Source organism: Tauraco erythrolophus, chromosome 20 (assembly GCF_009769465.1).
Source record: "Tauraco erythrolophus isolate bTauEry1 chromosome 20, bTauEry1.pri, whole genome shotgun sequence".
NCBI classification, from domain to species: Eukaryota; Metazoa; Chordata; class Aves; order Musophagiformes; family Musophagidae; genus Tauraco; species Tauraco erythrolophus.
Window position 1 is genome coordinate 13,342,457 of NC_141484.1, and position 25,273 is coordinate 13,367,729.

Sequence of the window (25,273 nt, forward strand, 5' to 3'; positions counted from 1 at the left end):
AATTTTCTAATTATATCTAGTCATGTCAAATGACAATTATGTCCTTAGTTCAGTTTGCCAGACAATGCTTTACCAAAGAAGGTTTGCCAAAAATTTTTTGACCGAAGAAAGAGTAGGCATCTGCAGCATCTGCAGACTAGATCGTATAAAACGTCCCTGTGACAAGTCTGCCCTGTCTCCACGGAAAGCTTGAAGGTAAGTGTATGGGGTCCGCAGCCTTGCAGGAAGGGGATGGTGCCCTTAAGTGCCACAGCATTTCTGCTGCCTTTAGTGCTCATTTCCAGGAGAGCACTGAATTTCTCAGTTCAGGTTTTAAATCTGCTTTCAAGACACCTGCACATTTTCACTCCGGATTTCTGTGCAGCAGCAAGAAGGGAGTTGCCATTTCTATTTTACAGTACTCGCCATCTGCCAGCCTGCAAGCCACCCAGCTGGTGTCACGAGAGGTAAGAGTTTGATTTATTAATTCTTAGAGGGCAGAGAAAGATCCTTTTGGGTGGGATTTCTGGACAGGTCACTGTTTCATCCTATATTCAAACCTACTGCGACTACAGTAGAAGGTGGTGGAGTGTCCAAGATTTTCAAGTGTACGTGTTTGAAGTCTCTGACCACTGATGGCAGACTAGAAAATTCCCAGGGGGACATTTTTAATTTCTGCTTAACTGATTTCACAAGGGGTGAGGCATACTGGCTCCCCATCTTCGCTATGGCAGCAGCAGAACCAGGCCAAGATGAGTAGAACTGGAAGAAGTGCAATATTCTGCATTCTACCTGAGAACGTATGAATTAGTGAATCATCTGAGCATATAGACCTTCTAATCACCTTTGTAAAATGCCAGAACTCTCTTAGATACCCATTTTCTTACTCCAGACAAAAAAAATTACCTAATGAATAAAGAGGGAGTAAATTTTACAAATGTAGCTAGAGAATTTTTAAGTGCAATTGACTAAATTTAGCCACCTACATGTTTAATAAAACATCTGAAGAAATACTCTTATTTTTTTAAAGTTTTGAGAACTCATCTGTTCCTAGATATTTTTTCAGTATTTATTTGGGTTCTTCATACAGGCTTGGCAATTCCAGTTTCAATGTTTGAATTTTATTTTTTCCAACACAGAACTTTGGAGCTGAAATTATTTAGATATTGTACTGAAAAATGACAAATGCATGCAACAAATTAAATTATGGCAGAATATTAAAAGTTCACAAAGCCTGTCCTTTTCTTTCAGTTGACAACTTCATTAGGAAAATTCATTAGTTTCCTGATGCCTTTCTCTTATCATTACATTTAATAGGTAAATGTCCTACAGCTTCAATGTTTTCCAAGACTATACATCACCTAAACTACAGTTTTTCAGAAATGTTAGTTCACTGTTCATCCTTGTAACAAAATATCCTAACTATATTTCCATTTGTAATAGTGATGTCTTAGTGAAACTTGCTCAGCAAATTCACTCTTGTTTTACAGTCACAGTATTCTTAAAGCACCAAACCCACAGTTCTCAAAGGTTGTTAAAAGTTACTCTTCTCAATGTTTGAAGACTTAGACTACATCAACTAAAACTTCCTATTTTTTAAGTTGACGTAAAAGTTAGGTCTCTAGTTAGCTCATGTTAAATGTTCCAAATAGAGTATGAAGAGAAACTGAGACACAAGGTACAAAACTTTTCCCCATCTTACAGAACAGATGTAAATAATCAGTGCCACATTGTTCTTCCTCATTAGAGTCCTCTGCTGACGTACCTTCGCTGAAGTGCAGACATGGCCTCTGCAGATGCTGAGATGGCTGTCTTTGGGGAGGCAGCTCCCTACCTCCGAAAGTCAGAGAAGGAAAGAATTGCAGCCCAGAACAAGCCTTTTGATGCCAAGTCATCGGTCTTTGTGGCCCATCCTAAAGAATCCTTTGTGAAAGGGACAATCCAGAGCAGAGAATCAGGGAAGGTCACTGTCAAGACTGAAGGTGGAGAGGTGAGTTAAAAACAAGGCTGAAGGACACCATTTGATTCCCACTCTGAGATTTTAGCTGACATACATGAGTTTTTCTTTTTCTTGGCAGACCCTGACCGTAAAGGAAGATCAGGTCTTTTCCATGAACCCTCCCAAGTATGACAAAATTGAGGACATGGCCATGATGACCCACCTCCATGAACCCGCTGTGCTGTACAACCTCAAAGAGCGTTATGCAGCCTGGATGATCTACGTAAGTACCAGCAGCAGTCTTCCTTTGGGCAGCTGGGAGCAACTGCTCTGCCAGGCTAAGTGGAAGCCAACGTGCTGTCTCCCTTCCTCGCAGACCTACTCGGGTCTCTTCTGCGTCACTGTCAACCCCTACAAGTGGCTGCCGGTGTACAACCCGGAGGTGGTGTTGGCCTACCGAGGCAAGAAGCGCCAGGAGGCCCCTCCACACATCTTCTCCATCTCTGACAACGCCTATCAGTTCATGTTGACTGGTAAGCTCTTGACCTCCCTCACAGCAATCTAAACCAAAAAGGCCCCTGATCTCACTGGAGCATGTGACAAGCCAGATAAAAATGCCACAGAGATGTTTGACTGAGAATTTGATCAAGTTATGCAGGAATTAATTTCAAGTGAAACTGACCCAGAAGCATGCATGGAGTCAGCACTGTGTATTATTTGCACTGTATTGTATGAAATTCTACACTCTCTCACTGCAGAAATAGTACTTGACTCAGTTTGCTACTTTTTTCTCACTGACAGTACAGAAGAAGTTATTATTGCATATAATCCACTATTCTGAAGACAGGCAGTTTGGTTAGATTTCTTGATAAGAACTGTGTGAAGGGCAAGTGGATGCACATCATGCCTCAGGATCACATGCCTCTGACACCTCTATGTATCCATTTGGGCTTATACTTACTACTGTTAGGACTTGGAAGGGAACTGGGTACTCTTGGACTTTCTGAAGAAGCCCTAGCTTCCATTTACAGCTTTACTTACCATTCAGTTTAATTCGGTTCAGTGTTACTCAGGACAGCTGCTGACACTACTTTTCATTCTGCCTCTCCCACAGATCGCGAGAACCAGTCGATCCTGATCACGTACGTACCCTCCCTGCTCGGGTCCCTGCGGGGCTGCCCGGTGCCAGGGGACCTCCTGCCTGACCACACGTTCTCTGCTTCTCTCTCTGGTTTGACAGCGGAGAATCCGGTGCAGGGAAGACTGTGAACACAAAGCGTGTCATCCAGTACTTTGCAACAATTGCAGCCAGCGGGGAGAAGAAGAAGGAGGAGCAATCAGGCAAAATGCAGGTAAAATAATGGACACTGGCTTGAATCAATGCTTTCCTCCATTCCTGACATGATTTTTGGAAAGGATAACCAGGAATAATTGTCATCCTGCAGGGAACGCTTGAGGATCAAATCATCAGCGCCAACCCACTGCTGGAGGCCTTTGGAAACGCCAAGACCGTGAGGAATGACAACTCCTCACGCTTTGTAAGCTGTTGCTTTGGACAGAATCCCTCCTCATTATAACAGTAGTGATGGGCTAGTGGTATGGCTGAAATGCCTCTTCTCCTTAACAGGGCAAATTCATCAGAATCCACTTTGGGGCCACAGGCAAACTGGCTTCTGCTGACATTGAGACTTGTAAGAGACTCTCCTGGCCTGATCCCATTCCTTCCAAAATTCCCACCTCAGCATGCGGTCTTGTGCCTCACTCTTTGTACCTTCCTTGCCAGATCTTCTGGAGAAGTCCAGAGTAACTTTTCAGCTCAAGGCAGAAAGAAGCTACCACATATTCTACCAGATCACCTCCAACAAGAAGCCAGAGCTAATTGGTAGGAGGCATTACCGAACGTTTTGGAGGAGAGCACTGAGCGACATGTAACTACACTACAAAGCCAATGATGTTTAACCCATGAACCCATTTATTTTCAGAAATGCTCCTCATCACCACCAACCCATATGACTACCCTTTTGTGAGTCAAGGTGAGATCACTGTTCCCAGCATTGATGACAAGGAGGAGCTGATGGCCACAGATGTAAGTAACTTACAAAACAGGTCAACAGACACAGGTCATATGCAAATAATATAATTTGCAAATATTATGCAAATATCTCACTTTGCTGATTGTGTTACCAGAGTGCCATTGACATCCTGGGCTTCACCGCAGATGAAAAGACAGCCATCTACAAGCTGACAGGGGCTGTCATGCACTATGGCAACCTGAAGTTCAAGCAGAAACCAAGAGAGGAGCAGGCAGAGCCCGATGGCACAGAAGGTATCATCAAACTCCATGATTAACCCTTCTGTAAGCCACTATGGATGTGGAAGACAGCAAAAGTTGCTCTTTTTTGGACTTTAGGATCCCAAAGAAAACTGCAAGCCAGAAAAAAATCTCCCATCTCCTCTTCCGAGTACATCAAGTTACCTGACCTCAGGATTTTTGTATTTTATGCTATGAACAATTAATAGTTTAAACTATTATGTACTTCCAGGAAGTCAGGAGCAATGGATGTCCTTTCTGTAACATTATTAGTCATATATTTGTTGGAACATGGCTTGGAATTGTGAAACAGCCAAGTGGTTCAGCTCTAACAGGATGGGGGACCCTTCATTCTCACCTGTCAGATGATCAGGGAACTCTGATGTGAGAGGTCTATTTGATTTGTCTTCTTTGTTGGGGCAGGACCTATGACCCATGTCTCCTGCTCTCTGGCTCCTCTTGCTAAAAGACTAGGCCGAAGGTGGGAAGCACCATAGATAAAAGGATGAAACCCAGCGAGTTTTACTGAACATCAGAAACCAAAGCTCATAAAGGGTTGCAGACTCTGGATCTGAAAGAGAACAGAGATGTCCTTTCTGTGTTCCACCTGAAATATTGGGTTTTTGATCACCTGAATGTAGATCAGTACCTGACTGTTGTCACTGAAGCTCCTGAGCTACGCATGTACTACAAATATTCAGACACAAGCGGTAGCTTTCAATTTTGTGCTAGAAAATTTTTGAAAACATCATTATTTCTACCTGCTGCAATGAGATTTTCAAACATAAATACTTTTAGAAAAGCTCAAAATGCATAATGATGACTTTGACGTTACCAAAATTGAGAATCTATTGAAAGATTTCAAAGAACAGAAATCTGAACCCTGCAGCCTTTAGAGAACACTCCAGGATTCAAAGTCTTTGTGACATTAAATTCTTCCTTTTCCTCTGCCTTTTTAGTTGCTGACAAGGCTGCCTACTTGATGGGTCTGAACTCAGCAGACATGCTCAAGGCACTGTGCTACCCCCGAGTCAAGGTTGGGAATGAATACGTGACCAAGGGTCAAACTGCGCAGCAGGTAAGAAGTATGTGGTAACCTGGAAACATGTTTTGAATTAAGATCCTTTTGATTCTCCTCTGCTCTGTATGGTAACTTGAGGCATTTATTTTTCTTATAGGTTCACAATGCTGTAGGTGCCCTGGCAAAAGCTGTCTATGAGAGGATGTTCCTGTGGATGGTTGTTCGTATCAACCAGCAGCTGGATACCAAGCAGCCCAGACAGTACTTCATTGGTGTCCTGGACATTGCTGGCTTCGAGATCTTTGATGTAAGTAACAAAGATTTGGTGAGAGCTATTCAGAAGTGACAATTGGATATTATGATCACTCTGAGACATATTTTTAAAGAAGATGTAATACCATCACATAATTATTTGCAGCTATTTGCCTTGTTTTTCATCATGAAGTAAAAAATGACCTTTCAACGACTTGTCTTATTTCAAGATGTGCAAACTCAAAAGTACAGAATGATTCAAAAAGAAGAATTCCTTGGTTTAAATGATAAAAGACAAGATATTATAAAAACATGTATATCATGATAAGCCTAAGCTTGTTTTTTTTCCTCCCTGTAATTTGGTCTCAGATTTTATAGGAAATATCTTCACATTTTTTTCAATGAAAAAAAATTCCTTGTGGACAGCTAATTTGATGCATTTCTCTGTTTTGTTATATAGACATAAAGCAGACTGAAGAAATGCACAGACTTGACAAGGAAGCCAACATAACTGCATTCCTTATTTTTAAAGGATGAGGTTTTGCAATTATTACTGCATCTTGCAAATATGAGTCTTTCTTATTTTATTTCCAGTTTAACAGCTTTGAGCAGCTGTGCATCAATTTTACCAATGAGAAACTGCAACAGTTCTTCAACCACCACATGTTTGTGCTGGAGCAAGAGGAGTACAAGAAGGAAGGAATTGAATGGACATTCATTGACTTTGGGATGGACCTGGCTGCCTGCATTGAGCTGATCGAGAAGGTATCCTTCCTGTTCACATGCAAATCATGCATAGAAATTCTACAATTATTTAGTCTGAGTTTTTAATGGGATCTTCTATGTTCATGTCCAAATATTCAGCTTTTGTTATTTAAAATACCTTGCCCTGCAGTTTATTTTTTCTGTCAAGTGAGACATTAACATAGAAGATGGATGTACATAACTGTCAGCACACAGTCACACTTACATGTGCGTGCTTTAACTGACAGTGAGAAGGCAGTTGCACCGCAAATGGGATAAAAAGTTCAGTGGCTGTCAGGATGATCAGTAGTTACAACCACAGAATCACAAAACTGCTGAGGTTTGAAGGCAGATCTGGAGTTCACTTAGTCCAACCCCATTGGTCAAGGCAGAGTCAGCTAGAGCAGGTTGCTGAAGACCATGTCCAGTTGGATTTTTGAATAATCCGAGGTGGATAATCCCCACCAATACTCTGGGGACCTTGCTCCAATTTTTGAACACTCTCAGAGTAAAGAAGCGATTTTCTTCTGTTTAAATAGAATTTTGTATATTTCAGTTCAAGACTGTTCCATCTTTTCCTGTCACTGGACACCACAGAGAAGCCTCTAGCTCTGCCTTCTTTATCCCCTCCCATTAGATATTTACACACATTGAAAAGATCATAGAATCATAGACTCATAGAATCATAGAATGGTTTGGGTTAGAAGGGACCTTCAAGATCACCTAGTTCCAACCCACCTGCCATGGGCAGAGGCACTGACCACTAGATCAGGTTGCTCAAAGCCTCATCCAGCCTGGCCTTGAACACTTTCAGGGATGGGGCAGCCACAACTTCTCTGGGCAACCTGGTCCTGTGCTTCACCATCCTCACTGTAAAAAGTTTCTTCCTTATAGCCAACCTAAATCTCCCGTCTTTCAGTTTAAAGCCATTGACCCTTGTCCTATCACTACACACCCTTGTAAAAAGTCCCTCTCCAGCTTTCCTGTAGGCCCTTTAGGTACTAGAAGACTGCTAGAAGGTCTCCCCGGAGCCTTCTCTTCTCCAGGCTGAACAACCCCAACTCTCTCAGCCTGTCCTCATAGCAGAGGTGCTCCAGCCCTCAAATCGTCTTTGTGGCCCTCCTGTGGACCCATTCCAACAGCTCCATGTTCTTTTTTGTTGGGGACTCCAGAGCTGTATGCAGTACTCCGGAGGGGGGGTGGGGCAGGTCTCACAAGAGCAGAGTAAAGGGGCAGAATCCCCTCCCTCGACCTGCTGGCCACGCTTCTGTGGATGTAGCCCAGGATACGGTTGGCTTTCTGGGCTGCAAGTACACATTGCCATCTCATGTTGAGCTTCTCATCAACCAACACCCCCAGGTCCTTTTCCTCAGGGCTGCTCTCAATCCATTTTCCACCCAGCCTGTACTTGTGCTTGGGATTGCCCTGACCCACGTGCAGGACCTTGCACTTGGCCTTGTTGAGCTTCATGAGGTTCTCACAGACCCACCTCTCCAGCCTGTCCAGGTCCCTCTGGACAGCCTCCCTTCCTTCCAGTGTGTCAACCACACCACACAGCTTGGTGTCATCAGCAAACTTGCTGAGGGTGCACTCGATCCCACTGGCCATATCACTGACAAAGATGTTAAATAGCTCCAGCCCCAATATCGATCCCTGGGGAACGCCACTCATCAGTGGCCTCCACTTGGACATCGAGCCGTTGACTGAAACTCATTGAGTGCGACCATTCAGCCAATTCTTTATCCACTGAGTGGTCCATCTGTCAAATCCAGGTCTCTCCGGTTTAGAGACAATGATATCGTGAGGGTCAGTGCCTGCACTGGGATTGTCTGGAGGGACTGTTCAGCCTGGAAAAGAGAAAGGTCTGTCCCTCCAGACCCTTCTCTTCTCCAGGCTGAACAGTTCCATCTCTCTCAGGTTCTCCTTGTGTGTCAGATGTTCTAGTCATTTAAATATCTTTGTGGCCTGTCACTGGGCTCACTCTACTATGTCAATATCCTCTTGTACTGGGGAGTCAAGAACTGGGCACAGCAATCCAGATGTTTCTCAGTAGAGCTGAGTAGAGGAGAAAGATCACCTCCCCTGAGCCACTGGAAACACTCTCAATGTAACCCAGGATCAGTTTGCTGCCTTTGCTGAAAAGGTGTATTGTTGGCTCATGTTCAATTTGTCATCAGTGTGTGCTTTGAGTCCCTCTGGGTAAGAAGGTACTGCTCTGATTTTTTAAAGCAGGTTCTTAACACAAACTAAATAAATTTCCATTAATCCTTATATTCATTTGGTGTTAAAAATGTAAGCTTGATTATGTTTAATCTCACTTTCCAGCAGAAAATGTAATTAAATAATAATATTTCCTGATGTGTATCTCAGTCTGTGTTCCACTACTCTGCCTAGGTGAAGGTCATTATTGCTCTGAAAACTAATTTACTGTCTGTCTCCCTTGTGCATTTCTTCCAGCCCATGGGTATCTTCTCCATCCTGGAAGAGGAGTGCATGTTCCCCAAGGCAACTGACACCTCTTTCAAGAACAAGCTCTATGACCAGCATCTGGGCAAGTCCAGTAACTTCCAGAAGCCCAAGCCTACCAAAGGGAAGGTCGAGGCCCACTTCTCCCTGATACACTACGCTGGTACAGTGGACTACAACATCACTGGCTGGCTTGAGAAGAACAAAGACCCCCTGAATGAAACTGTCATTGGTTTGTACCAGAAATCATCTGTGAAGACATTGGCTTTACTCTTTGCCAACTATGGTGGAGCAGAAGCAGGTTGGTTCTATGAATCCCATATTTTCACTGATGTACAGATTGCAAAAAGGAATCATAAAAGGCAAAAGCAAAAATCTAACCCCTGTTTTATTTATTTTTCAATTTTGCAGAGGCTAGTGCTGGCAAGAAAGGTGGCAAGAAGAAGGGTTCTTCCTTCCAGACTGTCTCAGCTCTTTTCCGGGTACAGTAAAGAGTTCACTATTTCTTCCTAAGATGAGGACTAAAGCCACCATGTAAAATGGCTAGTCTTTTTTTGGATTGGTTTTGTTAAAAGACCCTGAAGTTCTTGGGCCATATTTTGCTAGGAATAAATCCACTGTAATCTATGCTCCATTCCATGGAATGCAGAACTTTTCTTTTTGTCCATTTGTCCCAAGATGACATTTCCAGATGGAAGAACATCATACAGAAATCTTCTAAAATATACCTAAAATATACTAGATTTCATTCAGATGTCCACCTCTGGCTTTGGAACCTTCTATTGCCCTTTAACAACATTCTGCCTACTGGTCTGGAGGATGACCTGTTTGCTCCATTTATATCTCTAGCTTTTCTCCATGATTCAGAGATGAATCTCTTATAGTTAAAATGCCACCACTCCTTGGGTTATGGATTTTTAAGATGTCAGGTACCTGAGAGATGTCACATACTTGATAGTTCTTTGTCATAATCAAGTCTTGCTGCTTGGCTGCTCCATACGCTTCTGCCAGGTGAAATACCGAGTCTCTCCTGAGGTTATTTATTACCATATTCATCCTTCATTTAGGACTCCCTTCTTGATATAGCCTAATTTCTTCTACAGATCTGCTGTCATGTGATTCGTGATCACCTGACAGCCTCTAGCCTCTGAAACAGGACATGGACATGTGTGTATATGCCCCAAGAGAAATAGTCTTAGCTGTAGTGCCTTGGCCTTGCAAATGGGAAATTACTGCCAGCATGTACTGTTCAAAATAACGCAATAAGCCTATGTTTAAAGGTCATAAGACTTTAAGAGTTAATGTTATAGGAGAAGTATTTGCTGCATTTGGGTTGCATTTCTGTTTTGTTTTCAAACTTTCTTCCACTATCCCTCTTGTTTCCACATGTTACTCTTTAGACATCTTAATGTTTTGGCTTAATTTACATACTCTGAGATGGCCTCTGGAGGCACCTGCTTCCCTCTACTAATTATAGGCAGTAATTATTTATAAATAATTATACAGATATTAATTACAAAACAAGGCTAGGATTCATCTTACCTTATTCTCACCTTACAAGATAAACAGGTAATCTAGACATATCAAACGCAGCTTGTCATTTTTGTTCCTTTTGCTTTCAGTGGGGAAAACAAGAAGGTTCTATATAGTGTGCTCCATATGAGCCATCTGAAGTGTCTACTGTAATATGCTTCAAACTGCCTCATAGAGGCGCCAGTTTGTCTCTCTGGGTATATCCAATGGAAGATGGATATCATTTCTAATGAAGGCATTCCGCCAGAGTTAGTGAACTCTATTAAAACTGTATGTTTAAGAGTACAATGTTTCCTATGGATTAATCAGAAGAACTTTACACGTGAAGTTAGTAACAACAAAGATCTGTGGAAGGTCAGAAAAACTGGTGCAGGGGCTTTAGTTCAGGATTCTGCAAGATAATTTTTGTCTGATATTATCTCATTTCAGATGGCTTGATGCTTGTAGTGGAAATAACATTTGCTAATATAAACTTTTGTTAATGACTCTCCCAGGAGAATTTAAACAAGCTGATGACCAATCTGCGAAGCACCCACCCCCATTTTGTACGCTGCATCATCCCAAATGAAACAAAAACACCTGGTAAGAGACTCACAAATAGGAGGATTTCAGTATGGTGCAGCTATTCCCCTCTGTATTACACAATATAACATGTATTTGTGCTATGAATTGCTAGGTGCCATGGAACATGAACTGGTGCTTCACCAGCTGCGGTGTAACGGCGTGCTGGAAGGCATCAGAATTTGCAGGAAAGGATTTCCCAACAGAGTCCTGTATGCAGATTTTAAACAGAGGTCAGACTTCCTCTTACTGGATCATTTTGTCCCTCTTGAGTAGCCTGTGAAATTTAAATTTCGCCTCTGATGACTAAAGCCTTCTCTAAAGTTTGTTTAGCAGTGCCATTATGTTCTCAACAGTTCTTAGACTCTTTCTTGCCAATCGCTCTCAACAATAGACCTCTTTGTATTGGTAGAATTATAGATCGGTTAGGTTGGAAAAGACCCTTAAGATCATTGAGACCAATGCAAGTCCTTCCATTTTGTCCTCCAGATACAAAGTGTTAAATGCCAGTGCTATCCCAGAGGGACAGTTCATTGACAGCAAGAAGGCTTGTGAGAAACTTCTTGGATCAATTGATATAGACCACACTCAGTACAAATTCGGTCACACCAAGGTACAAGGACTGCTTATTTTCAAGTACTATGTGGTTTTGGTTTGCATATCTTGAGAATGACACTCAGATTCTCCAGCTATTATGTGAAATGATGAAATATTATACTTAAAAGAAATCAACTAAGTACATATTGACTCAACACTTGAATAAAACTGAAATTCGTTGGCATAGGATGATTTAATTCAGGATTAATTAAGGGTTCCTAATTTAAGACAAAGTTGTAGAATTAAAGTATCAAGGGTTAATAAAAACAAAGGCAAAATGTCTGGCTATTATAGTTCCTCAACTGCAGGTAACTAGAAGCTTGGAGATATAAAAGAGAGTCTATCCCTACATACATTATTTGTGGGTTTGCTCTTTCTCTTAACTTCTTGTATTATCTGCCATGGGTGCTGGGGTGCAGTGAACAAGTACCTACACTTCACCTATTGTCGTGTTCTTGCCTAAGGTGTTCTTCAAAGCTGGGCTGATAGGCCTCTTGGAAGAGATGAGGGATGAGAAGCTGGCACAGCTCATCACTCGCACACAGGCCAGGTGCAGGGGCTTCCTGATGAGAATGGAGTACCAGAGAATGGTGGAGAGGAGGTAGACATTTCTTCAAATTAGGTTCATTGCATTTGGCTTATTGTGCCATCATGGTCTAAATATTTAATATTAATTTGACTTACCTTTCAGAGAGTCCGTTTTCTGCATCCAGTACAATATTCGTGCGTTCATGAATGTGAAGCACTGGCCCTGGATGAAGCTGTTCTTCAAGATCAAGCCCTTGCTGAAGAGTGCAGAATCTGAGAAGGAGATGGCCAACATGAAACAAGAGTTTGAGAAAACCAAGGAAGAGCTTGCAAAGTCTGAGGCAAAGAGGAAGGAGTTAGAGGAGAAAATGGTGAAACTTGTGCAGGAAAAAAACGACCTGCAGCTCCAAGTGCAGGCCGTGAGTACTACCAGTGTACCTCATCCTAACTTACAACTACATTTTCAGAAGTCACAGAGAACCAACAATTTAGTTCCATTGTATTTCATTAAATGATGCTCTTAAAAATGTAACTAGCTTCTACCAGGGCTGTCAGGAGGCTGGAGTCATTCCATGGGTGAGAGTGTTCCAGGATGTGTGCTGAGGTCTGTATCTTTCACATTCAGTTAAACTGAATCAGAGCAATCAAGAAACTTTACTTTTATTCATATGTTTGTTGTTCTAGCAATTTTTTCCTACCTCTCATAAAGGAGTATGCATATCCTTATGTGCACATGACTAGGAATTCTTAGGACTTTTCTTTCCTCTCTTAATTCTCCAATTAAACAAGATAATTTGTTTCTTTCCAGTGAAGATGGTGGCTTATTACTATTATATTACTATGTATGTTGCAATACTGAATTAATTGAGAGGAAGCATAATTTAATATTCTCAACTTGCCCTCCTAAAACACTCAGAATCATTACATAAAATTATGTGGTACATCTGCAGTGTTGTAATGCTGTGGGTTTTAATTTAGATCATTCACAGAAGAGAAAAAACTGTATCCTCAAAGTGATACTATGCAGCATATGTGACACATAGGAAAATTTACACAGCCCCCTTTTTAAAGAATCTTGAACTGTAAAAAGATGAAAAAATCCACTGACCGCTAAAGTTATCATTTTTCTTTCATATTATTTCTCCTAGACTGAAAGTTCAGAGGAAAATATAACAAATAACACAGGACATCTGTTGTAAAAAAAGCCGAGAGGCAAATTTTCCAGGAACTCTTTTTCTTCTTAACTGATGAGGTTCTCACAGAGAAAAGCCAGATCTGTAGATGCTGATTATTTTTGGGCTGTGGTGACCAAAATCTAAATCAGAAACAGTTGCTCCAAAAAGACAGTAGGGTGAAAAAAGAGAAATAGAGGAATGATGTGAGCATAACTGTGACCTTGGTATTTGTATACATCTTGGCGTATGGTTTTCACTTAGCACGTCATAAATGTGTGAGATATTCCTATGATTAAACCCGAATTTATGTACTTTATTCTAATGTTCAATGTCATGGGATAATATTGGATCTATACCTTGCACAAATATGAAAATACTTGGGCCTTCACGTAGATTGAAAAGAGTTTTATTTGGTTTTAGCTTTCAAAACTGGCTATTTAAAACCAATAATATAAAATCAATTCTATATTACATTTTGTTATGTTGGGACATAAACCATTTTTTTAACAACAAAACTGCTATCTAGGACTCTAAACTATGAAGGTAATCATCTCAATATTCCCTCAAAAAACATAGCCCTAAAACCGGTATTTTCCCAACAGGAAGCTGATGCTTTGGCTGATGCTGAGGAAAGGTGTGACCAGCTCATCAAAACCAAAATACAGCTGGAAGCCAAAGTTAAAGAAGTGACTGAAAGAGCTGAGGATGAGGAGGAAATTAATGCTGAGCTGACAGCCAAGAAGAGAAAACTGGAGGATGAATGTTCAGAGCTGAAGAAAGATATTGATGACCTTGAGTTAACACTGGCCAAGGTTGAGAAGGAAAAACATGCCACGGAAAATAAGGTATAAGGCAGAAGAGGTCACTCTCACTCAAGAAGAGACCTCTTACATAAGAGACCTCTGTATATAAGAGACCTTATCATAGAATCACAGAAACATAGAATGGTTTGGGTTGAAAGGGACCTTCAAGATCATCTAGTTCCACCTCCCCCGCCATGGGCAGGGACACCTTCTGCTAGATCAGGTTGCTCAAAGCCTCGTCCAACCTGGCCTTGAACACTTCCAGGGATGGGTCATCCAGAACTCCTCAGAGCAACTTGTTCCAGTGTTTCATCACCCTCATTGTAAAAAATTGCTTCCTTATATCTAATCTAAATCCACCCTCTTTCAGTTTAAAGCCATTTCTCCTTGTCCTATCACTACACACTCTTGTCAAAACTCCCTCTGCAGCTTTCTTGTAGGTCCCCTTTAGGTACTGGAAGACTCCTCTAAGATCTCCCTGGAGCCTTCTCCTCTCTAGGCTGAGCAACCCCAACTCTCTCAGCCTGTCTTCACAGGAGAGGAGTTTATACAGATATTATACAGCATAAAGTTTTAAACAACACTTTTTTATCTGCACTTGCTCCCATCTCCTCAAAGGTGAAAAACCTCACAGAGGAGATGGCAGCCCTGGATGAGACCATTGCCAAGCTGACAAAAGAGAAGAAAGCCCTCCAAGAGGCCCATCAGCAGACACTGGACGACCTGCAGGCAGAAGAGGACAAAGTCAATACGCTGACCAAAGCTAAGACCAAGCTGGAGCAGCAAGTGGACGATGTAAGCACACAGACATACAGCAAGGACAGGACAGGTATGGAGTCTGACCTGGCTGGCAGAGCACTGATGTCTTCTTCTGTTTAGTTGGAAGGGTCCCTGGAGCAAGAGAAGAAACTGCGCATGGACCTTGAGAGAGCTAAGAGGAAACTGGAAGGAGACCTGAAGCTGGCCCATGACAGCATAATGGATTTGGAAAACGATAAGCAGCAGCTGGATGAGAAACTGAAGAAGTAAGTGTGGCCGTGGGGCACCTGAACATCGGGCTGGTGCACTTGTCTGTTTTCTTTGAGCTCTAACACGGTTTGCTTTGCTTTGCCCAAAGGAAAGACTTTGAAATCAGCCAAATCCAGAGCAAAATCGAGGATGAGCAACTTCTGGGCATTCAATTACAGAAGAAGATCAAGGAGCTGCAGGCAAGTCTCTGTTCCTCCCCCTCTCTCACCCAGTCTCAGGTCTGGAAGGAGGAGGGCCTGGGTGTGAAGGGTCCCTAATGTTCCCCAGGCTCGTATAGAGGAACTGGAGGAGGAAATTGAGGCAGAACGAACCTCTCGGGCAAAAGCAGAGAAGCATCGTGCTGACCTCTCGAGGGAGCTCGAGGAGATCAGCGAGCGCCTGGAAGAAGCAGGAGGGGCTACTGCAGCTCAGATCGAGGTGAACAAGAAGCGCGAGGCAGAATTTCAGAAGATGCGCCGCGACCTCGAAGAGGCCACGCTGCAGCACGAAGCCACGGCTGCCGCCCTGCGGAAGAAGCACGCGGACAGCACAGCTGAGCTTGGGGAGCAGATCGACAACCTGCAACGAGTGAAGCAGAAGCTGGAGAAGGAGAAGAGTGAGCTGAAGATGGAGATTGACGACTTGGCCAGTAACATGGAGTCTGTCTCCAAAGCCAAGGTACACAAATACTTTACTAATATTTTGAAAACAACGTAATATTTGTTTTTAATCTTATCTTATTCAATTATTATCAAGTTGTAATAGAACTGTTTTCTTCAATTCTAATGCATAGAACTGTGGACGTATCCATGTAGTCCCCAGATACGTAAATTGCATTTCTGGACACATTTCCTGCTGTAATTAATGCAGAATTGAGCTATTAACTCTGTTTTCTTATGTGTGATTATCACTTAGGCAAACTTGGAGAAGATGTGCCGCACTCTGGAAGACCAACTAAGTGAATTGAAAACAAAGGATGAGCAGAATCAGCGCATGATCAGCGATCTCAGTGCTCAAAAAGCGCGTCTACAGACAGAATCTGGTATGACTGTTCCAGTTCTAGTTTCTAATTTGGAAATGGGAGAATCTCCTAAATTATTCTCTTTGTTGTTAAAATACTTTCTTAACTACAAACTTTTCCAGGTGAATATGCACGCCAGGTGGACGAAAAAGATGCTTTAATTTCTCAGCTGTCTAGAGGGAAACAAGCTTTTACCCAGCAGATTGAAGAATTGAAGAGGCAACTAGAAGAAGAGATAAAGGTGAAGATATTTCATGTCACATATGAAATAAATATTTTACATCACATTATTTTTGATGCAGTATTCAAGAGTTCAAAAGATGATCTAATTAAAAGTTAAAAATATCCTGTCATTATATTTTGAATATGATACATATTTCATATGTATCATGAAATACAGGCCCTGTCAGTGCAAGACTACCAGCTTTTTACAATATATCAAACTGTGGCTTTTATTTTTTTCATGCAGGCTGTTAATCAAATTTTCTGTGGGATAGATTCCAGTGTCTAAATGCCAGTAAGAGAAAATTTCCCAGGATACGTCTACTCCTTATTGCAATCTTTTTATCATCAGGCCAAGAACGCCCTGGCCCACGCCTTGCAGTCTGCTCGCCACGACTGTGACTTGCTCCGGGAACAATATGAGGAGGAGCAGGAAGCCAAGGGGGAGCTGCAGCGTGCCCTGTCCAAGGCCAACAGTGAAGTGGCCCAGTGGAGAACCAAATATGAGACGGATGCCATTCAGCGCACGGAGGAGCTGGAGGAGGCCAAGTATGTGGGAATGTGGAGAAGGCTGGCAGAAACCAACAAGAGAAATTTGAAAAAAGCACTGAGATACTGAAAGGCAAAAGCCTTTAGTACGTTGAGGAGGAGATCTATGAAACAGAAACGTACTACAAAGGGTGTGGTTTTGAAAAGCACAAGGAAAATAGGCTACGTGACAAAGAATACAGGAGAAAGGCAATGTGTGGTGTGTGCAGAAGTCAGAGGGATAGGCAGACCCTGGGGAAAGAGAAAGGGAAGAAAAATGACCATCTGCACTCTGTGCATGGGGAACAAGTACTGCAATGGACCTCAGCACTGTGGTGAAAATGAAAAAACAATGTCCATTTCAGTTGTCAGTTATGAGTTATGATTACCACCTCCCAGGAAGAAGCTGGCCCAGCGCCTGCAGGATGCAGAGGAACACGTTGAAGCCGTCAATGCCAAATGTGCTTCTCTGGAAAAGACAAAGCAGAGGCTGCAGAACGAGGTGGAGGACCTGATGATTGACGTGGAGCGATCCAATGCTGCCTGCGCGGCTCTGGATAAGAAGCAGAAGAACTTTGACAAGGTCTTTTGGGCTCCAGCCCTGGGCTTCCTGGGCAGAGCATCCCCTCCTGATTGCCACATCCATACTGAGACCCTGTTTCTCTTCAGATCCTGGCAGAGTGGAAGCAGAAGTATGAGGAAACACAGGCTGAGCTGGAAGCCTCCCAGAAGGAGTCTCGCTCTCTCAGCACAGAGCTGTTTAAGATGAAGAATGCCTATGAGGAGTCCTTGGACCACCTGGAAACGCTGAAGCGTGAGAACAAGAACTTGCAGCGTAAGTCCCTGGCCCTCTGCTCCTGGCAGAGCTTTCTCACTACCCACTACTACCCACCACTCTACACGGGTCTGTGCCTGTAGGTCTGCAAAGATGCCCATCACCTTGGTGTGTCAGGGCCCTTCTCGTTCATCTTTGTGCCTGACCATGCCATTGGTCTTTGTTCCCACAGAGGAGATTGCTGACCTCACGGAGCAGATTGCCGAGGGAGGAAAGGCGATTCATGAGCTGGAGAAAGTCAAGAAGCAGATTGAGCAGGAGAAATCTGAAATCCAGGCTGCTCTGGAGGAAGCTGAGGTGCGTGCCAATAATCACAGGTGACTGCACTAAAAATACAATCAATGGGGAAATATGGCTAAAAAATACTTGGTCTCTCTCTGTGCTGGCTGGGGAGTGCAACCAGCTGAGATTTCCTGAAATAGTCTATAATTACCTAGAACATGAGAAGGAGATTTATCAACGTTGCAAATGTTTGTGTGCACTTGTCCAGGCCTCCCTGGAACATGAAGAGGGGAAGATCCTGCGCCTCCAACTTGAGCTAAACCAGGTGAAGTCGGAGATTGACAGGAAGATAGCAGAGAAAGATGAGGAGATTGACCAGATGAAGAGAAACCACCTCCGAGTCGTGGAGTCCTTGCAGAGCAGCCTGGACGCTGAGATCAGGAGCAGGAATGAAGCCCTGCGGCTGAAGAAGAAGATGGAGGGAGACCTGAATGAAATGGAGATCCAGCTGAGCCATGCCAACCGCGTGGCTGCAGAGGCACAAAAGAACCTGAGAAACACCCAGGCAGTGCTCAAGGTCTGTTCAGCAAAGCTGCAGAGAGAGAAATGACATCCCTGACATTTTTTGGCACCCAAGTGCCCACTGCCGCCTTGTGATTTCTCTTGTCTTTTTTACAGGATACCCAGATACACCTGGACGATGCTCTCAGGACACAGGAGGACCTGAAGGAGCAGGTGGCCATGGTGGAACGCAGAGCAAACCTGCTGCAGGCTGAAATCGAGGAGCTCCGGGCAGCCCTGGAGCAGACGGAGCGGTCGAGGAAAGTGGCTGAGCAGGAGCTGCTGGATGCCACTGAACGTGTGCAGCTCCTCCACACCCAGGTAAGGGCGTGGAGCAAAAGCAGTTATGTTGGCACTTGACAAACACAGAGGGCTGCTACACAGCAGAGAACAGGGAGTACTAGAATGGCCTGTCTACTGCTGCCCGCAAGGAAAGGCATGCTCAGAGCCCATCACCTGAGCCCACCAATCATTCTAAAAAGAATTCCAGATTTTGAATTGCAAGCTTGAAGACTAAAGACCTGGCTCGGGGTGCAGGTTTGCTATTGCAGGCCTCAGAATACAAGTCTTGCAATCCCTCTCTGTGCAGAACACCAGCTTGATCAACACCAAGAAGAAGCTGGAAACAGACATTGCCCAAATTCAGGGTGAAATGGAGGATACGATCCAGGAAGCCCGCAACGCTGAAGAGAAGGCCAAAAAGGCCATCACAGATGTGAGTTGGGGACTCCTTTCACCACTGATAGTGGATACATTCTCCCCCTAAATGTCTCCAGCCCCAAAACGGCTTTGATCCTTTGCTTTCCAGGCAGCCATGATGGCAGAAGAGCTGAAGAAGGAGCAGGACACCAGTGCTCACCTGGAGAGGATGAAGAAGAACCTGGACCAGACAGTGAAGGACCTGCAGCACCGTCTGGATGAGGCTGAGCAGTTGGCACTGAAGGGAGGCAAGAAGCAAATCCAGAAGCTGGAGGCCAGAGTGCGTAGGGCTTTTGTTTGAGCATGAGGAACATGTCATGTAAGCAGCCAGCAGGGAAGCTCCAAAGATGGGCTTCTTGTTGCAGGTGCGGGAGCTGGAAGGGGAGGTGGATGCTGAGCAGAAGCGCAGCGCTGAAGCCGTGAAGGGTGTGCGCAAGTACGAGAGGAGAGTGAAGGAACTAACCTACCAGGTAAGGCAGGAGGCCTCCTGGGGCTGACACCCTCTTGCAGGAAGTGAAAATTTTTGCACCTGATTGCCAAGGGGAATTGCTAACACACATGGTGGGGAAACCAATTCATTGTCTTTCCTCTTTGCCATCTGCTTTAGTCTGAGGAAGACCGGAAGAATATTCTCAGGCTGCAGGATCTGGTGGACAAGCTGCAAATGAAGGTGAAGTCCTACAAGAGACAATCTGAAGAGGCTGTAAGTATCTCCCTGAGTCGAGAAACACTTTCCAAGCAGGTAGCATGGTCATTGAGGAGATGAATATAAGAAACTTGTTAAGGGCCACTGGTCAATAATGGAGAGCTTCAAGTTCTTTGAAATGTTTATAAATTAGCCCAGCCTGTGGGAATGAAACCGATGAACGAATAGGAGGGCTAACGGGGAGGGCACGTGCACGTAACGTTGTTTTCCGTTAGAAGAACTAAGGAGCCTGTAAGGAGTTCTTGTTCATACCACTGATAATACCGTATATTGAGAAGTTTTGAGAAGAGCATATGTTCAGAAATTTGAAATTCATGTAACTGTCTTTACCAAAGATGCCCGTGACACTCGCAGTTCGGAGAAACTTGGTAGTTACATGGAAGCAAAACTCCAGAATTCTGTGCCCTGGAACACAGAAAATGTAGCATAAGAAATCATTCTGATTCTGTGATTCTGTGAATTGCATGTTTTGGATGCATCCAGGGAAATTTCAGCAGCTAGAGAAGGCGTTAGAAGTATCCTCCCAAGCCACATTGTCCACTGCATTTAGAACTGTGCAAGGAGCCTTTGCCTTCCCTGGGCACCCTGCTATCAGGGACAGATGGCGAGAAGTCCTGCAGCCTCTGAATTTAGAAATGACCGAGCATGGCTTCTTTGCTGCTGCAAACAGTCTAGTACAGACAAGGGCTCCTGGACTCAGATAAGGGGATTTGAGAGGGACACTGAGGAGGTTTCATGGACTCACTGTCTCTTACGAATTCGTAACCCCATCTCAGGGTCTACAGAGATAGCTGAACACTTATTTGCAGAGCTACCAAAATCTGATTTCCAGCTGCCCAGATTGTTTCCTTCCCACATTCCGTATCAGAATTATGTTCCAACGCTATTGTGCTCTGTCCACAATGGATCTTCTAAAAAGGGGAGGATGAGGAGGTCTCTGTGAGGCTTACGTGTAAGCAGTGTGGGGTGGGGGATGGAGACTTGTGCCTTCCCCAGGGAAGAGACACAGCCCTGCAAGGCCGAGGTGCAGGAGGAGCCAAACCCCTGCCCTGGGCTCCTCACCACCGACTCCCTCTGCCCGCACAGGAGGAGCTGTCCAATGTCAACCTCTCCAAGTTCCGCAAGATCCAGCACGAGCTGGAGGAAGCCGAGGAGCGGGCTGACATTGCAGAGTCGCAGGTCAACAAGCTCCGAGCGAAGAGCCGGGAGTTTCATAGGAAGATAGAAGAGGAAGAGTGAGGCTGTCATGAGGCAGAAAAGTGACTTGAGGGATGTACAAAATGTGAACCTCTTTGTTGCTTTCTTCTGCAATGAGTCTTTGTACCCACCCCAATGTCTAGAGAATAAAGACTGTAGATTCCTTTGCATAGACACTATGAACATTGCCTTCTTTGGTGGTTCGTTTGTTTTTTTCATTGGGTTGTTTTTTTTTTTTCTAATCAAGGTTGGGATATTGCGTTCTAGCACAAGGTTTCTTACTTTTCTTGGCTGGAGAAGGGAGAAGCTAATGCAAACTTGGAGGCTGGCCATTCCTATGGAGTCTACTGATAGTCCTGCCTGTGCTCTCTTCTGTCTCCAGCAGCTCCTTGCCCTGCTCCTGCCATCCCATACTCTTAATGCTTCTCCCATTGTCCTTTCAGCACAGCTTACTTCCCACGTGAGAGGCAAGAGAGGGTGATCCCTTTCCTTTTTCCTTTCTCTGCTTTTGTTTGTGATGCCGGCTGTCACAAAGCCTAAACATCACTGTGTGAGTAAGTTATTAGAAGTCACAGTGCACTGCACCGTGAAGGACCAACAGTGCCTTGTCAGAGACGTTTGTTGGCACACAGAGCACTGTTACGACACATCCGCAGTGCCCCTAAGCCGTGCCATCTCTCTTACCCTAGATTCCCTCAGCTGCAGCCACCACCTGCTCCTAGTTTCCCTGCAGTGGACAAAACGCTGAGCCCTGCCTGGGGCCACGTGCTGGAAGGACTGCCCCGTAGGGCACCCACCTCCTCAACAGGTCACCTCAAAGGTCAGCATTGTCACCTCTTGCACAACAGGCTGCACATGGCGTTGCCTGAAGCAAGAGAAAAGAAGAAAACTGATGGGTGTGGTCCTCCATTCCTTCCCCACATACCTGTACCTCCCATTTGGCCCACCTACACACTAAACTGGCGATATATTTTTGGGAAGAATCAAAGGGGATGAGGGGAGAAGGGAAGGGGGAAATTGTCAAACACTTTTCCTTCATTCAGACCCTGACCTGAACAGTAGAGGTGCAGTGGGCACGCACAGCTGTGAAGTCTCCTGTGCTCTATCAGCCATCTCAGCTGGATTATTCCGACACATTAAGCCTTGCCTCTAGTTTGGGTGAAAGACACACGGACACTGCCAAGGTAGGTTAAAGACAAGCCCACAGATGTCTGCCTAAGCTGATGTCTTCACAGAACTGACGGCTTGTGGCTTCCAAATAACTTCTGTCCTTTCTTTTCAGGGAGACCGCACAGCCTTGCAGGATTTTCTCAGAAACCTCAAGGACTGCAGGGCTGTGTGTACGGCGAATCAAACACAGGTTAGCAGTAACTGAGGGCCATTAAGCTCATTTGGAAATTCTTTCAGCCATGTCAAGTCACACAATGGCACCCACTGTTGCAGCACTGCCTGTCTGAAGCGTTCAGTGCCAGTCACCCCAGCTGACTCCAGGCTGGAGGAGCCCCTGGTGCAGACCAACATGGAGGGAACGAGAAACGCATTCGCAGCTATGGCATCCAGTCATTATTACCCAGCTGGATTGAGTTGAGATAACGAACTAATTACTAATCAACTCAAGGTACCGACCCTGCCTACAAGAGGCAGGCCATTTCCTCCTGGTTGTGGAGGATGCAACAGCGTCCTTGGTGCCGCAGCCCAGGCTGGTGAGCAACAACTGCTGACCTCGATGTGGTACACCTGAGAGACCCTGGGAAGCCCCGACTCCCTCGCCGGAGCCGGGAGCTCGAGCGAGAGTCCTTTGGAGAAGAAGGTAAAGCCGCAAGCCCCGACGTGGTATTCGCGGGAGGGAAGCATGCTGGAGTTGGATGAATGGGCTGGGTCTCTGCTCACCTTAAAGCCTTTGTGAAAACAAAAAATTGTAAAACAAAAAGGGGGAATTATGGCATCCAGTCATTATTAGCCAGCTGGATTGAGTTGAGATAATGAACTAATTACTAATCAACACAAGGTACTGACCCTGCCTACAAGAGGCAGGCCATTTCCTCCTGGCTGTGGAGGATGCAACAGCGTCCTTGGTGCCGCAGCCCAGGCTGGTGAGCAACCTGCAGCAGCTGAGGAGTGAGGTGCAGCTGGCACTAAAAGGCAACAAGAAGCAGACTCAGGAGTAGAGGCCAGGGTATGTGTTGAGATGTTGAAAGCTTGTGACCGTGCACAGCTTTCCACCTCTGTTTACTGTACAAGCATGAGTATGCAAAAGCAGAGGTGGGTCCTCCACTGAGTGTTAAGCCTCGCAGGGCGGCAAGGATGGGATTGGGGCTGGTGTTGTGGGCGGAAGGGACACAGGCTGTGCAGGAAATGATTGTGCACATGCCTGAGACAGGTAGCCCCTGAATGCTTTCCGCTTGGATTTGCTTACAATGTTTTCAAGGGAGAGCTTGTCTGCGGAACGACTTGGGGTGATGGGAAGTGGTGAGGACTGACACTGTCTGCTTGGTCTAAGCTTGTAGAAGTCAATGCCAGAGACTTGGTCTGCAAATAGACACTCACACTGCTGGGAAATTTCAGCTGACAGTTCCGTGGGTGTACACCCATGAGAGCAATAGCCAAAGGGCTCTCACCTTACCTGGCATCCAAGCGCAGCCTCAGCAGCACTCCAGCTCTCACAAAGAAGTTCAGCCTCCTTCCAGTGTCACTAGTGAGCGTTGGGAGCAGAACCTCTGTCAATGCTGTCTGAAGAAAGCATTGGGAGATGGTTCTTTAGGAGCAGACCTCGGTTTTCAATTACAAGGACCGTAAGATGTCAGACTAGTCCTCCCTTCTCATGACACTGCACAGCTTTTCCCCAATGCTGAATTAGCAGATTTCCAACCTTGTTCATCCCCCCTCATCTCCTGCAGTCTTTCTCCTTGCCTGACAGTGTGCATTGCTCTGCCACCACCGCCAGGGTAGAGACCTGTGGTGAGCCTTGCCTGCCTGAACCCATCTATGAGCTGACTGTTCCTCTTGGGTGGCTTGAGAATCTCTAGCCACACCCGCAGGCTTCTCCAAAGCTTCAGGTGGGGCTGTGTAGAGTCTGAATTACACACAACATCTCACAAGTATCCCTGCTAACTGCGATGGCTTGTACAATCATCAACTCCTGAGACTCTCTGAAATCCTCCTTTACAGACCCTGCGCCATCCTTTGCCTCCTATTGCCACTGGGGTGGAAGCTTGAGGATGTGTCATCAGCAGGAAGGAATGCAGCCAGCAAAGCCAGGCATAGGGAAGAGAGAAGGTGGCATGCGTGAAGAGGAGCGAGCAGGCTGATGGCTCCTGACCACACTGGTAAGTGTGACACCTGGAGATAGTTTCTTTGGTGATTTGTACAAGAGGCCTGTCACAAAGGACATCGTTGGGAAAAGAGGGGCAAGTTACTCTCCCATGATGGGTATAACTGTGTCTGTTCTGACCTGCCACAGCCTTCTTTGGACTCTGGTTTGCAAAGTCAACTGCTTCTTCCTCCAGCCTCCTGCGTGTTTCACTTGCACACAGAAAGTCGGAGAGGGGCTTTTTATCTCTCTGGCTTTCAAGGACGTGGTCAAAAATAAAGCCGGCGTCCGTGTGCCCTAAGCTCAGGGACAGGTGCACCCTCCGGCAGGACTTGCTGTCAGTGCTGCGGGGCAGTGCCGATGGGACTGAGCCCTGGACGTGCGTCGCTGGCAAATTCACAGCTCCTTCCTGGCCCCTTCTTCATGGGCTCTGAGGTCTCACCAATTTGGCCACCAGTCTTCCTGAGAGTCATTCCCAGAGGAGGAGACAAGTCCACGGAGAGCTTTGAAGTTTGTCCAAGCCAGGAGAATCAGCCCGTCATCTGTCTCCCCTTCTTCGTCGCTGCCAAAAGCCCAAAATAGCCCCGCTCTTGTGAGACTCCTGCACGGGGTCATGCCTGCTTGTGCAGATGATCCGCTTCCATGAATAGCGCCCGAAGACATTCCTCAGCGGGCAGGTTGTCTTCTATCTCTCAGAGCAACGTGCTGCCACGTAGGAGCTGGACAACTGTGTTGTGTCCCAAGACGGCAGATGCTATTCTTGCCGCAGAGAGACTTGCTCCAGCACAGCTCCTTTCTCAGCTGAAATGTTAAAAATCAGAAGCAGCCCTGAGTGTGCTCTCCCTGGAGAGATATAAATCTGTCCGTGCCGTGAGGCTGTGCCCATCAGCGCCCGGGTGCTCTCCATGCCCTCCTGGGACGTGCTGTCCTGTGGGGAGCACAGCAGCTGCCCAGGTGCTTCCAGCGGTCAGCTGGGGCTCAGTTTGGGGCAGATGGGGTGTCACTTCTCTTGGACGCCAACGAACGGAAAAGTCGGGCTGGGCTGTAGCTCTGAA

The 25,273-nt window shown here is 45.2% G+C and overlaps 1 protein-coding gene across 1 annotated transcript; it reads left to right on the forward strand.

Moving 5' to 3' along the window:
- The first annotated feature begins 1,762 nt into the window (after window positions 1–1,762).
- LOC104371557 (myosin heavy chain, skeletal muscle, adult-like) lies at window positions 1,763–20,950 on the forward strand. Its single transcript, XM_086624283.1, has 38 exons — window positions 1,763–1,969; window positions 2,058–2,201; window positions 2,295–2,451; window positions 3,033–3,060; window positions 3,159–3,270; window positions 3,364–3,456; window positions 3,546–3,609; window positions 3,702–3,800; window positions 3,901–4,004; window positions 4,106–4,244; window positions 5,189–5,307; window positions 5,408–5,557; window positions 6,097–6,267; window positions 8,704–9,013; window positions 9,124–9,194; window positions 10,740–10,827; window positions 10,922–11,039; window positions 11,296–11,419; window positions 11,868–12,004; window positions 12,095–12,350; window positions 13,709–13,951; window positions 14,528–14,704; window positions 14,789–14,934; window positions 15,027–15,117; window positions 15,206–15,595; window positions 15,833–15,959; window positions 16,061–16,179; window positions 16,513–16,709; window positions 17,088–17,271; window positions 17,358–17,523; window positions 17,696–17,820; window positions 18,014–18,322; window positions 18,424–18,627; window positions 18,896–19,021; window positions 19,115–19,285; window positions 19,371–19,475; window positions 19,613–19,708; window positions 20,798–20,950. Exons 1-38 carry the CDS (start codon window positions 1,763–1,765, stop codon window positions 20,948–20,950), a joined length of 5,820 nt encoding a protein of 1,939 aa, XP_086480409.1.
- The last annotated feature ends 4,323 nt before the right edge of the window (window positions 20,951–25,273 follow it).

Coding starts and splice junctions, on each gene's coding strand:
- LOC104371557 (XM_086624283.1), top strand. CDS start 1,763: ATGGCCTCTGCAGATGCTGAGATGGCTGTCTTTGGGGAGGCAGCTCCC. Junction 3,610..3,701: donor TTCTGCTGACATTGAGACTT/GTAAGAGACTCT, acceptor CTTCCTTGCCAG/ATCTTCTGGAGAAGTCCAGA. Junction 19,709..20,797: donor AGAGACAATCTGAAGAGGCT/GTAAGTATCTCC, acceptor CTGCCCGCACAG/GAGGAGCTGTCCAATGTCAA.